This window comes from Phascolarctos cinereus, unplaced genomic scaffold, assembly GCF_003287225.1.
Source record: "Phascolarctos cinereus isolate Bilbo 61053 unplaced genomic scaffold, phaCin_HiC Scaffold_4;HRSCAF=312, whole genome shotgun sequence".
Taxonomy (NCBI): domain Eukaryota; kingdom Metazoa; phylum Chordata; class Mammalia; order Diprotodontia; family Phascolarctidae; genus Phascolarctos; species Phascolarctos cinereus.
This window is the reverse complement of record NW_027555847.1, coordinates 195,024,134-195,037,090: the sequence shown is the minus strand read 5'-3', so window position 1 is coordinate 195,037,090 and position 12,957 is coordinate 195,024,134. Positions and strand designations below refer to the sequence as shown.

The 12,957-nt window shown below is 34.2% G+C and overlaps 1 protein-coding gene across 1 annotated transcript in view; it reads left to right on the top strand.

Moving 5' to 3' along the window:
• PLAA (phospholipase A2 activating protein) overlaps positions 1-12,957 on the top strand; it is a 34,555-nt gene that overhangs the window by 19,906 nt on the left and 1,692 nt on the right. The window contains 5 exon segments of the mRNA XM_020970032.2: positions 1,181-1,338; positions 2,385-2,604; positions 5,046-5,114; positions 6,176-6,247; positions 11,958-12,059. Of these exon segments, the coding sequence (XP_020825691.1) occupies positions 1,181-1,338; positions 2,385-2,604; positions 5,046-5,114; positions 6,176-6,247; positions 11,958-12,059 (621 nt within the window).

Below are 12,957 nucleotides of genomic sequence, written 5' to 3'. Positions count from 1 at the left end.
TGTATTTATGTATTAACTTTAAGACTAGATTTTAAGTTAGTTGAATGTTAGAACTCTGCTCTCTGGGTACAAGATGCTATGGGGAGATGAAAGGATAAGTAAAATTGTCTCATTTATTTTCATTTTTAATGCTTCATTTTATACAATATGAGAAATTCCATAATCGAGCAGTGCCATATATATAGTAGGTAGTCCCCTAATGTTCTTTTTCACTAGACATTCCATATGGCAAATGATAACATCATGTATCACTTAATTGCTTTGAGGAATGTTCTGCTTGTGTCTTTACTAAATCTATCATGAGACCATTGATTGGCAAGTCACATAAATCACTCTGGGCCTCAGTTTCCTCACCCGTAGAACGAGAGTGTTGTGGATTAGTTCTGAGGCTGTTTCCATTTAAGGCTTCCTTGTTCAGTAGTTGCTTTGTGTGCAGATTGTCTTCTCACCTAAATTGGAAGCTCCCTGTTGGCATAGTTTCTTAAACTATTGTTTACAAGCCCTCGGCACATGGCCAATTAATATTAGTTGAATTAATCACTCTCCTGACAGGCTTAAAATAGAAATAGAAATAGATTCAAGTTAAAGTAAATTCTTAGCCTAAGGATAAATTCAAGTTAGGGGGAAGTTAGTGATATTAGCCAAAATTAGAAGTTATGTAATATGCTCTCTCAAAATGTGCTAGGTGGCGCAGTGGATAGAACACCAGCCCTGAAGTCAGGAGGACCTGAGTTCAAATGTGACCTCAGACCAAATGCTTGACACTTACTAGCTATATGACTCTAGGCAAGTCATTTAACCCCAGTAGCCTAAACAAAACAAAAAAACCCATGCATTGTTGTTATCCATTGTTAGAGACAATATTGGGAGCTTTAAGTGGCATAAAATATAGCCACAAATTAATATTGATATTTTATCAGTTTAGCCCAGAAAGTGTAGATAGGTAGTAAAATATAATCTGATATTTTTTTTTGCTGATTATGTCAGTTATTTGTTCAGTGTGAATGTCTATCTGATATTAAGACTAGAATCACATTTTGTTGTTTTAGATGAAAATAAAGAAAATCTTCAAGATAAAATGTATTGATTTTTTCCATATACTTTTAAGGATTGGAATCTTTGTTTCTAACATTATGTTTTGTTCTTCAGTATTTGTGATCCTTTAATTTTTTTTTTCAAGGTACTAGAGAGGGACAGACACGTCTGATCAGAGATGGGGAGAAAGTTGAAGCCTATCAGTGGAGTGTTAGTGATGGAAGGTGGTTGAAGATTGGTGATGTTGTTGGCTCATCTGGAGCTAATCAGCAAACTTCTGGAAGAGTTTTATATGAAGGAAAAGTATGTTAACCATTGTTTTATTACTGATTTGTAGGAAATTGGAAGTTATCTCTGTACCTAGCTTACTTGAGCAACCAGTATAGATTTCTGGGGGTGTGGGTTTAAAAAAAAATGTTTCACAATGAAGCAAACTTTTTATTCTATTTTTTCTCTCTCATATTTTCTAACATAGATCTTATTTCTTTCTAGATATAGAAATTTTAGCTGCCTTTTATGTCTTAGTTCAGGGATCTCAACATTTTTGTGGTGAGGACCTGCAGTGCCCTTCATGAGCAATTGACATTTAAATCAGGGAGATGTGGAGGTAGCCAACAGGTTGCTCTCCTGAAGGGTCAATATTTGAAATGCCAGAATCACTTGATCATGGTCAACATGTTGTTGAGGACTCCTGCCTTTGATTTTTAAGAGTACAAAAAAGGTGAGGGTGGATAGGGAGGGTGGAGGGGAAATGTGTAGATGCAACAATCAGTTAAGGGGTTATCACTTACTTTTTTACTGTGTACATTAGAGTCAAATGACAGAATATTTGTAAAGCTTTTTACAAACCTTAATGCACTATACAAATACTAGCTATTATTTTTTTTTCTAGGCTTAGTAGTTAGTCTGTTGTAATTGTCATTAAGGAGATTTGCCTTTGATATTTACTAGTTGTGTGACTGGGAGGAAAGTTACTTAAGCTGTCAAAAGCTCAGTTTTCTAGTCCATAAAATGAAAATGATAAAATTTTAAGTAATTACCTCATAAGGTTGCTGTAAGGCTTAAATGAAGATAACCTATGTAGAACACTTTGCAAACTTTGAAATGTATGTAAATATTTATTATTAGTAATAAGGTAAATTTGTATTCATGCCTTTAAAAAATTAATATGCTTTAAAAGTCAGGAATTTAAGGTACTGGATAAAAATGCTAATAGAACTTGATGTTTTAAAAAACAACTGTTTAGGCAACTATAATTTTTCATACTTGCTCTTATTTGTGTAACATTAGACTGATGGTGAAAAAAGCAATTATTGTCAAACCATTTCCCCTTGTATTTATTTTTAAAGGAATTTGATTATGTTTTTACCATTGATGTCAATGAAAGCGGGCCTTCCTATAAGTTGCCATATAATACCAGTGATGATCCATGGTTGACAGCATACAACTTTTTGCAGAAGAATGACCTAAATCCTATGTTTTTGGATCAAGTGGCCAAATTTATTATTGATAATACAAAAGGGCAGACATTAGGAAATATGAACACTGACTTTTCAGATCCATTTACAGGTAAGGGTAGAGGCATATTATACCTCTATTAGTAATGGTTGACTTTTTAAATTTTTTTTGAATAGGGGAGGAAATGGGTTCGTTTTCCTTGGCCTGTTTAAGAGATCTAACAAATTATTTTTAAAACTTTAGCTCCATAACAGGTTGATAAATATGTGAATTTAGTAGTGAACTTAAAATTTTATAGTGTAGTTGCCATATAAAAACAGCTACAAATCACATCAAAAATAATTAACTACATCTAGATTATCTAGAATTTATTTTTAAAATTTCTTCAGAATGATAATCTATTAGATCATTATCTCATTAAAAAGTTTTTAAAATATGAGATTCCTTGAAGTTGTAGAAAAACCTTGGGAATGAAAATTTTGAAATCTAGTTCTTATATAAAATATTTTGATAGGTCTGTTATCTACCAAAGCTAGAATTAGGGTACAAGCTTTTCTTTTACAAGTTTTTAAGTCATTATTTTAGAACTCTGAATGGATTTTCTCATAGAGATCATGTTATCTCAATAGTGATTATGTTCTTTGGGCATCCAAACAAATGTCTGTTTAATGTATGATATAAGTGAACTTCAATAATAATATTAGCTTGAGTTTCATGTCCTGGGTGAAGAAGGTCATGTGATACAGGAAAAGCAAGAGGAAGAGAATTTTATTTTTCTAATGAGTGCAAGGGTTAGAATTAAGCTGAATTTTTAAATGCGTGTAATTTTGTTTAAACTTTTCCTCACTTTTCTCTGCATTCCTTCCCTGACCCCAAACTTTTTAATGCTTATCTTTCCCAGGCCCATAAGTGCATGATCTGCTTACATTGCATTAAAGCTGTCACTCTGCAATCCTACCCAGGTCTGCTTCCCAGATTTGTTTCTTGATCCAAATTTGTGTACTGTTAAAATTTCAAATTCCCCAAGTATTAATAATCTCAGGTACCAAGGATGCAGTCTAACTGAATGAATTCATATATATATATATATTCCTCAGTCTTTTGGAAGATAACATGATCTCTATGAGAAAATCCATTCAGAGTTCTAAAGTAATGACTTAAAAACTTGTAGAATGAAAAGCCTATTTGTTCAATTTTATATGCTTGTGCCTAATTCTAGCTTTGGTAGATAACAGACCTATTTCTAAAAAAAACCCCCAATACTTGTTAACCAAACTACTCTATATTTGGTAGAACTTCAGAGGGTTGGTCATAAGAGCCAGGAAGACCTAGATTCAAGTCCTGTTCCTGGCACATACTGTATTGTTCTGTCAAGTCACTTAACCGCTCAGTGCTTTTGGCAATCTCTAAGACTAAGTCGAAAAGTAAATGCTGATCTGCATTAGTGGAGGGAGTTTCCTTATCCAGTAGTTCCCCACATAAATGAAATCATAGATTCAGCCCCTCTTCTTTTCCATTTCAAGCCAATCTTCTCTCAGATTCTCCAGGATCAGCTTCTACCTTTGAACAAACAAATTCTTGAAAAGCTCCAAACTTTAAAATGGATTGTCTTATTCTGACTATTCCTAATGTGCCACTTTAATAAGTAAACCTTTCTAAAATCGACTTAAGGCTGGCTTACTAAATGATTCTCAACAGATAATCCTGATGGGAGTGGAGGGAGAACATAGCAGTGGCATTAGACAATCCCTCCTGAAGGTATGATATAACTAAGATCTAGGGACCCACATGTGGTGCATATGAGCTCTAAGGATTCCTTATCCAAACTCTCCCCCCACTGATGAGCAGGGCCCTAGAGCTTGGCTATATCACCATCTCATCTTAAATGAGATAATATTTATAAAACACTTTTAGTACAGTGTCTGGGACATAGTAAACAATAAATTCTTCTGGTGCTATCAGCTCCAGTTCCTCCCAAGATTATCAGAATATGGGTCATTTGTAATAGGAAATTAATTTTAATTCTGTTTTTGCTTGTTTTGAAACTGTTGAACTTTATCAGTTTAATTTGATTAAAAATAAAACAAGAAGGATTGCTCTACCTAAGAATTGAAGGAGTTGGTACTTTTTCAGCCCTGGTGCTCATATATCAAGTCCTGCTGTGAAGCATTGGCAGGGTGTAAGAGTACTTCAGTATTGAAGCTGCATGCAGGATAACTCATTTTAGCCCTAAAATTCTCATTTAGTTCTTTTCACTTGCAAACTTTTTTTTTGTTGTTATATATCTTTTTTTGAGGGGGTGGGATGGAGGTGGTCAGTGATGTGAAGAGCCATGTGTATACAAAGTAAAAAATGCTCTATAGATATATACTTCTTGCCTTCAGGAAACTGTCCTAGATTGTTCAGTTTCCTTATGCTTGATCTTTTAACTTATATCTGTTCCTAAATAAATAAGCAGACTGTAGAAAAACATTACAGGGCAGAATTATGGGATAATTTTTATTAATTTGCTTGATGATACAGGGTTTCATTTTTGTTTTTAAACTCTACAGGTGGTGGTCGTTATGTTCCAGGTTCTTCTTCTGGATCAGACATGTTAGCTGCTGCAGATCCTTTTACAGGTAAAGGTTGGGCTTTGTTGATATTTTATTCCTGAATATGTAATACTTTTTAGTTTAAGAAATATTGGGGAAATGATCTATTCACATATCTCTTAGAAACATATATTTCTAATATTGTCTTCTCATCTTCTCTTTGTCTCATAGTTATTGCTTTCTGCTAGATCCTTTAATTGGTTATACCACTGTCCCTTAAGCCAACATATTATCAGAATTCATTACCTTCTCCAGCAAACCTTTCCTCATTTTTATCTTCTGATTTCTGTTACCTCATTCTTTATTACTCCAGTTCTCATTTCTATTATCTTACTACTTATCTTTGAATCTCCTCCAGGTTCATAAAATTTGGGATCACCTTTGATTCATTTTTTTTTTAACTTATTTTCAAGAAGCAGTCCATTTAAAAAGTCAACAAGCACTTATTAAGTACTTAATATGCCAGGTACTGTGCTAAGAATTGGGGTTACAAAGAAAGGCAGAAACAAGTATTTATTGAGAATTTCTTCCTTTTGTCAGAACTAGGTATATTTCACTGTCTTAGCTAACTCATGTTTGGCTTTTGTAGCAGCATCTTTACCTTAAAATCCATCATATGTGCAACTACAAGTATTATCCTATCTTAGCAGCCAATCATGTCCATTAATTTATCCACAATACTGCTCAAATTCCATCTTGTACTGGTAGAATTTCCATAGTAACTTTTCTCCAGTCAGCAATTCGGTTCAAAAACCACTTACTTATTGGTCACTCTTCTGAGTGCCAGAGGTCTTTTGTAAATGTAATTTAAAAGTAACATGATGTGCAAAATGGATGTTCCCACCTTCAGGATTTATTCACAGTTAATTATATTTCTATTTCAAATAGTGCTAGGAAACCCATGTTGGATGAAATCATGGTTCCACTGAAATTATTCATATATATATATATATATATATAGTGTATTTGAATTGGTATTGAAAAAAATCATGTGGAATGCAAAAAAAAATGCTACGTAAGAAACAGTTTTTACTTGAAAATAAAATAATTTGTGAGTAGATGCTACTAATTCCAGTATTATGTTTTAGGTTCGGGTCGTTATGTTCCTGGCTCAACAACAAGCACTGGAGTACCTTCAGCTGGAGTTGACCGATTTATAGGTAGATTCTTAAAATGTACTCAAATCTTTTAAGCCTTTAAAAATTGTCTTTCAAGAATATTTCCCAAAACCAGTTTTTCTTATTTTTCCTTCTTAATAAAGTGCCTACATTACCCTTTATTACTTAGTAAATCAAATTCCTACTTCTTTGCCTGGTTTTCAGGGATTTTAACAATAAGCATCACTGTTTGTACAGTATTATTTTGCCATACTGTGTCAGTCAACAAACATTTTTTCAGAGTGCTTATTATCTGACAGGCACTGTGCTGAGCAGCGGGGATAAGAAGAAAGATAGTCTTTGCCTTTAAGGTGTTTTCTTTCTTTCAAAGGATGCATAAATCAATGGGTATATATTACTATAAATAGTGAAAGGAAAACAGATTTAGAGAGGAAGGCATTAGAAGCTGAGGCGGGGGAGGGCTCCAGGAAAAGCCTCCTACAGAAGATGGGATATGAGCTGAATCTTGAAGGAAGCCAGGGAAACAAAGTGGCAAAGAGGTAAAGGAGGGGAAGAGTATTATAGATGTAGGAGACAGCCAGTACAAAGGCATGGAAATGGTTTGGTTGACCACTTCACTGATTTTATATAAGCCATTCTCATCCTGAGTTCTTTTCACTGTTCATTCTTTCTCCTGACTGGAATGCTATTTTCCCTTACTCCTTCTCTTCCTCTAGTTAAAATTCTGCTCTTCTAGTTCCAATCCAAGCTCCACCAAGAAGCCTTTCCTGATTTTTACCAGCCCACAGTGACCACAAAATTCTTTGAACTCCTTAACGTGATTAGTAACATAGTGTTTTAATGGTGGTTGCCCATAATTGTTTTTATGTTAAAGTGATAGCTCCTCAATAAGATTTAAAAATCTTGAAGGGTAGCAGAGACCATTTGAACTACATATTTGTTTCATCTCAAAATACCTAGCATAATTTCTCCGCTTATATTTAGGTATTCTATAAGTAACTGGATAGTAGGGGAAAAAATCTGACAGAACATTTATTAAGTATCTGCTGTGTACAGAACAATGATAGATGCTGGGGATAATACAGAGTTTTGATATGAAATAATCTTTGCCCTCATTGAGCCTTTATATTATCTTTGTATGACAGAATAGCTACTGAAAGTATTGAGGAACTAAAAAACTTAGGAAAATGCTTTCCTTTGTTGTTCTTATGCATATTGGTATTGCATGTGTATTGGTACATTTGGAGTACAAATTTCTGCTGTATTTTATATATTTTGTATCAAGGGAGAGAAAGCTTCCTTATTTTCTTTGGTTGTAGACTCAGTTTAAGTCCATATTTAACTAGTATAAAGTAGAATAAACACTTAATTTCACTTCAATGGCTTGAGACTGTGATCTCAGTGAAGAGGGTCTTCCTTCATTTATAGATCATCAAAAAAATCCTACCTCATTCTGTGGTTCTTGTCCATTTACTCACATGAGTCTTTCATGGCTAAGTTCTACCTCTTCTTTGATCCAGTTTTTCCCAATGTGGGTTAAAAATACCATATAAAAATTTACTTCTTTGCATTAGGACCTCTAGTTTACACTGCTTGTTTTCCATATTTTGCATTTGAATGTATAGCTAAAGCCAATATATAACTGTATTGCTAACTCCCTTGTTGGATTTTGTTTACTATGAATTATTCTGTATATCTCTTTGTGTAATATGTCTTACATTGTTGTTACTCTATTGTGTCTAGCATAGACATTTTTTTTCTTTCTGTTTCACTTCTCAGTTTACAACCTTTTTTATTAGAATTGTAAAACTAGGCAAACATTTTTACCAGACTTTGCGTATTAGTAGGTTCCTGGCTAGAGATGAAGTATATCATTACCATATTTTAAAAAATCAAGGTCCAGAAATGAAAACTCTGTTCACCATCCTTTTTTTTTTTAAGTAACTTTTATTTTTTTGCTTCTCTTAAGGAAAACTTGACAAATCCCCCCCCCAAAAAAAGAGAGAATATTTTCAAATACAAAGGACAGAAAAATAGAATTATATTTAAAACCACAACTCTGTCACATATAGCTTATTTTTAAAGTATATAATAAATTTAACATACTAGTTTCAAACCTGTCAGTGAACACTGTGCCAGGTCTTCTTGCTGTGAACTGGGATTACAAAGAAAGGCAAAAACAATGTCCTTGACTTCAAAGAGGTCCTATTCTAATGGAGTACACAACATGCAAACAATTAGGTGCATATAAGTCATATGCAGTGTTAAATGAGGGGTAACCTTATAAGGTCAATGTTGCTAGATTATAGACTGTGTGGAAGGGAGTAAACTCTACGAGGTCTGGAGAAGTAGAAAGGGGCCAGGTTGTGAAGGTCTTTAAAAGACAAAACAGGACTTTATAGTTGATCCTCGAGGTAATAGGGGGTCACCTGTTACCACTGTTTTTTTCTCGTTGGGGGGAGGTGGTGAGGAGGGAGTGACATGGTCAGACAAGTTCTTTAAACTCACTTGCAGCATATTGGAGGATGGATTAGGATGGAGAGAGACTTGGAAGGGAGACCAACCTAAAGGCTGTTGCAGTAGTCCAGGTGTGAGGTGATAAGTGCCTGTACTTAGTGTTTATCAGCTGTGTGAATGGAGAGAAAAGGACAGAGAAGAGATATCAAGGAAGAAACAACAAAATTAGCAGCAGATTGGGTATGTGGGGCAAGTGCAAGTGAGGAATCCGAGATCACAATGAGGTTGTAACCCTTGGTGAATGGGAGGATGGTGTTAACTTTGATAGTGTTAGGGTAATTGGAAAGAGGGGTTTGGGAGGAAAAATAATGAATTTTGTCCTGTTGTTTGTACCTCTTTCTGATCTTCCTTCTGTTTTCTAGAGTGTGTGTATAATGCTTAAAAGAACTTCTTTTCTACTTTTGTTAGCTAGCCTCTCTATCATTCCAATGACCCTATTCCCTAATTAAAAACAATAGTCCCTTTTTAATAAATAAGCACAGTCAAGCAAAACAAATCCACAAAATGAATGGCCTTCTCCAAAAAGGTATGTCTTGTTCTGCACATCTAATCAGTCACCTTCCTATTAAGAGTTGGGTAGCATGCTTCATCATTGGACCTCTGGAGTTGTAGTTCAGTATTTCAAAGTTGTTTTTCTTTATAGGGTTGTAGTCATTGTGTAAATTGCTTTTCTGGTTCTTTTAATTTTTGTTGGTATCATTTCATACGTCTTCCCAGATATTTATGAATCCATACTCTTTGTCATTTTGACACTATCTTAACCATTTCTCAATTCTGCCTTGAATTCAGTTAGCATTTGTGTCATTAATGTGTGTTAAATTTCTTGTTCAAAACTTTGTAACTTTTAGTAACTCATTCTCAATTCTTTTTTTTTTGTCTTTTTTTTTTGTCCATGTGAATCAACAGAAGTTAGTAACAGGGTTGAAAAGTTTGGGGAGGTTTTTGGTCATGTCCTGGTTACATACTCCAAGAAAATTCAATTCAATTAAATAAACATTAAGCACCTACTCTGTGCCAGGCACTGTGCTGAGTGCTAGGGATATAAAAAGAGACAAGACAGCCCTTGCCCTCAAGGAATTTACAATCATTAATAATAAGATAGACCTTATTATTGTCTCGTGGGCCAATACCCTGATACCCTTAATAGGGATTTACCCATCATCATCACTTGTCTCTTCTTATGAATCTTATTGGATGACCTTTCTTCTGGTAACCCCCATGGATCCACGTCTTCATTCCTTAGAGTACAAGATCATTCTTTATCAGAGGATCTGGTTCTTTTCTCTGTAAAAATAACCGTCTGTCATTTATTTAGCTTGAAATGTTCAGTGGTCTTTCTCCTTGTTAGATTTTTCTACCCTTTAGCCTCCTTTAACCATCAGGGTTCAACTCTGCTTCAGAATGTCTTTTGTTTTTATCTTTTTGGTGATCCCTTTTTAAAGGATTCTTCATTTTTCCTGATACTGTGAAGAAGTCTTCTCCAAGTCCCTTTACCTTCATCCTTAGAGGTAGTCCAGCTGGTAACTTTGAGTGCAACAAAAGACTAATAAGTATTTCACCACAAAATTGTCCTCTTCCTTCTTACTTGCTACGGGGTCCTTCATCTCTCTCATTCTTGTTGGCGGCTCTTTTAATCTCCCATGGTGACTAGAATCAGAAAATAACATTTTTTTACCATGCTAATTCTTGCATGGAAATCAATAACATATTTGGACCTATTGTGTGTGTTCTTAGAATGAACTGACATAATTGGGCTTCATGCCAATGTCTTCCACCATCGTTTCCCATAATTTTTTTGTTAATGAATTTATACTCTAAACCTGTTTTGCCCATGGTTGACAAGTTTTTTTTCTTTAGAAAAGAGATTGTACTTGCTGGTTTAGATAGTTTTGGGATGGGGAGTTGTTTTTTGGACTCTTCATTTTAGTGATTGTGATAATTTCTTAGCGAACTGATAAAACAATCAGTGTTTTTACTTTTGTCCATTTCCGTTTTTTAGAAGCAACAGCTTTTAAAAATAGGTCATTTTGTAGCTGCTATAAATTGCACACAGTGTCTTCTCATCTTTTCCCTTCTAATGTTGTGATTTAGATTTTTGCATTAACTAGTCTGGCTATACACTGAGCTCATTGGTAAATGACTCACTTCAGTAATCAGACATTTCTTATCTGCTAAGATATAATCAATTTCATGTAAAAAGTTTTTTTGCCTGTCCTGTCCAATGCCTTATCACTATTTTCAAAGAAAATACTCATAATAAATAAGTTATAGATTGCAAGCTAGAAGAGTGTGAGGCTTCTGAGTAGTATATATGCCTTTTGAATCTTTAAATTCATAATTGTGAAACGATTTCCAATATAGTTTTTGCTGTCCTCCCCTATGCCCACCTTCATGTTGGAGTCACCAATTATCAAGGTATGTTATATTGACTTAGTTTGAAGCATCTTGTCAGATTCTTTCTAGATTTTTCTTACATCATTCTTTATCAAGTATTTTGCATAAGGTGCATTACAGTCTTTTTGGTTACAATCAGATTACTGGTAAGTTGTGATAATATAATAGGCTTGGAATTTGTAGATTTATCTTTCTCAATGTAAATGGCCAATTAAAATTTATCAAGTATATATTAAGTGCCTGCTGTGCATGGCACTTTCTTCGGAAAGCATGAAGAATAAAAAAAAGAGATGTGGAACATACAGTTTTTGTCTTAAAGAACTTTCCAGTGTTGTTGAGTTAGAAGAGACAAGTGATAAATTTGCTTTTCTGTGGTATCTTGCATTCTTTGTAATGTCTGTAGTGGCTCAGGAGTCCTGCATTCTACTTCTTAGTACCCTAGGATGTTTGTCTGGTATAAACAGTAAGTGATTTAGAAGGGAAAAAAATATACAGAGGGTGGAATTGATCAGGAGAGGTTTCTTGAAAATAGTAATAGCTTTTTGTTTCACATTTATTTTATAATCTATTAATATATTAGTCACCTTGAAGGCACACATTGTACAGATGTCAAACGTTTAAGCAGCAGAGTAGTTCTCTATTTATATTTCTTCCCCATTTCCTTTTTAGAAAATATCATGTAACTAATACATCATAAGCAAATGGTCTCTTAATATTTACCAAATTATAAACATTTTTGCAATAGTCTTTCTATTCTTTGAACAATTGAAAATGTGAATTTGGGAATAAAAATTTTGCAATAAAATTATTAAAAATCTGCTTACAATAATCTTTTTAATAGGTAGTGGTGTCTTCCAGTCAGCCCCATTTAAAACACTAAATATATATTTTCCCAAGAAGGAAGCTGTCACATTTGACCAGGCCAACCTGACACAAATATTGGGTGAGTATGGTTTTATCATTAAATTCAGTAGATATCACTAAGCATCTTTCTTACCTTAATCTAGTGATTCTATGAGGGATCACTTATTTTGAAAATATTTGTTAACTTAAATCAAGTTTACTTATCCTCGCAATGACTACATACTACATGTGGTACTCTCTATAAAATGGGAATGAAGGAACTAAGGTTGATAATTTTTTATTTGAGAGTCAACTTTGAAAGACAGTCTGTGGTTACCCATCTAGTAAATGTGTTAGGTAGGATTCAAATTCAGACCTTTCTTGGCACCACATCTAGAGTTTTGCCTCACTATGATTAAAGAAAGTTATACAAATGAAAACATTTAGTTGCTTTTGGATTTGTTAGGGGGGAAATAAATACAGACTACTGAGTGGAGCAAGTTTTTTCTTTTTCCCCTCTTAGATCAAGCCTGTAGTTTCTATAGATTGAAAGTACAGAGGTAGAAAGCAGAACACTTTAGAAGTTCTTGGGAAATGATGGGTAAATGACAGGTACATGAAGTTCATTCCCCCAAACCTTACTCCCCATTCTTCCCCAAGATTTATACTCTTTGCCATGGATTGGATGGACTCTAAAGTCCTTCCCTTCCAATGCTAAAATCCCCTGTATGATTTTATGACTTGTGGCCCTTGACTGTTATAATTAGCTTGTAAAACATTTTCAAGTGACTTTCTGGCACTTTATTTTGTCCATCTTTATTTAGAGAGGTAACCTTAGATCTTAGTTGATCTTAGATCAACTCTTAACTTGATTACAGTGTAAGAATCAGGTTAGACATATATTCATGGACTGTATTAGAGTTCCTTCCGGTGCTAAATGTTTCTGGGTTCTAAGGCAATTAAAACTTGTTAATAAAATATTCTTCGAATTAGAAATT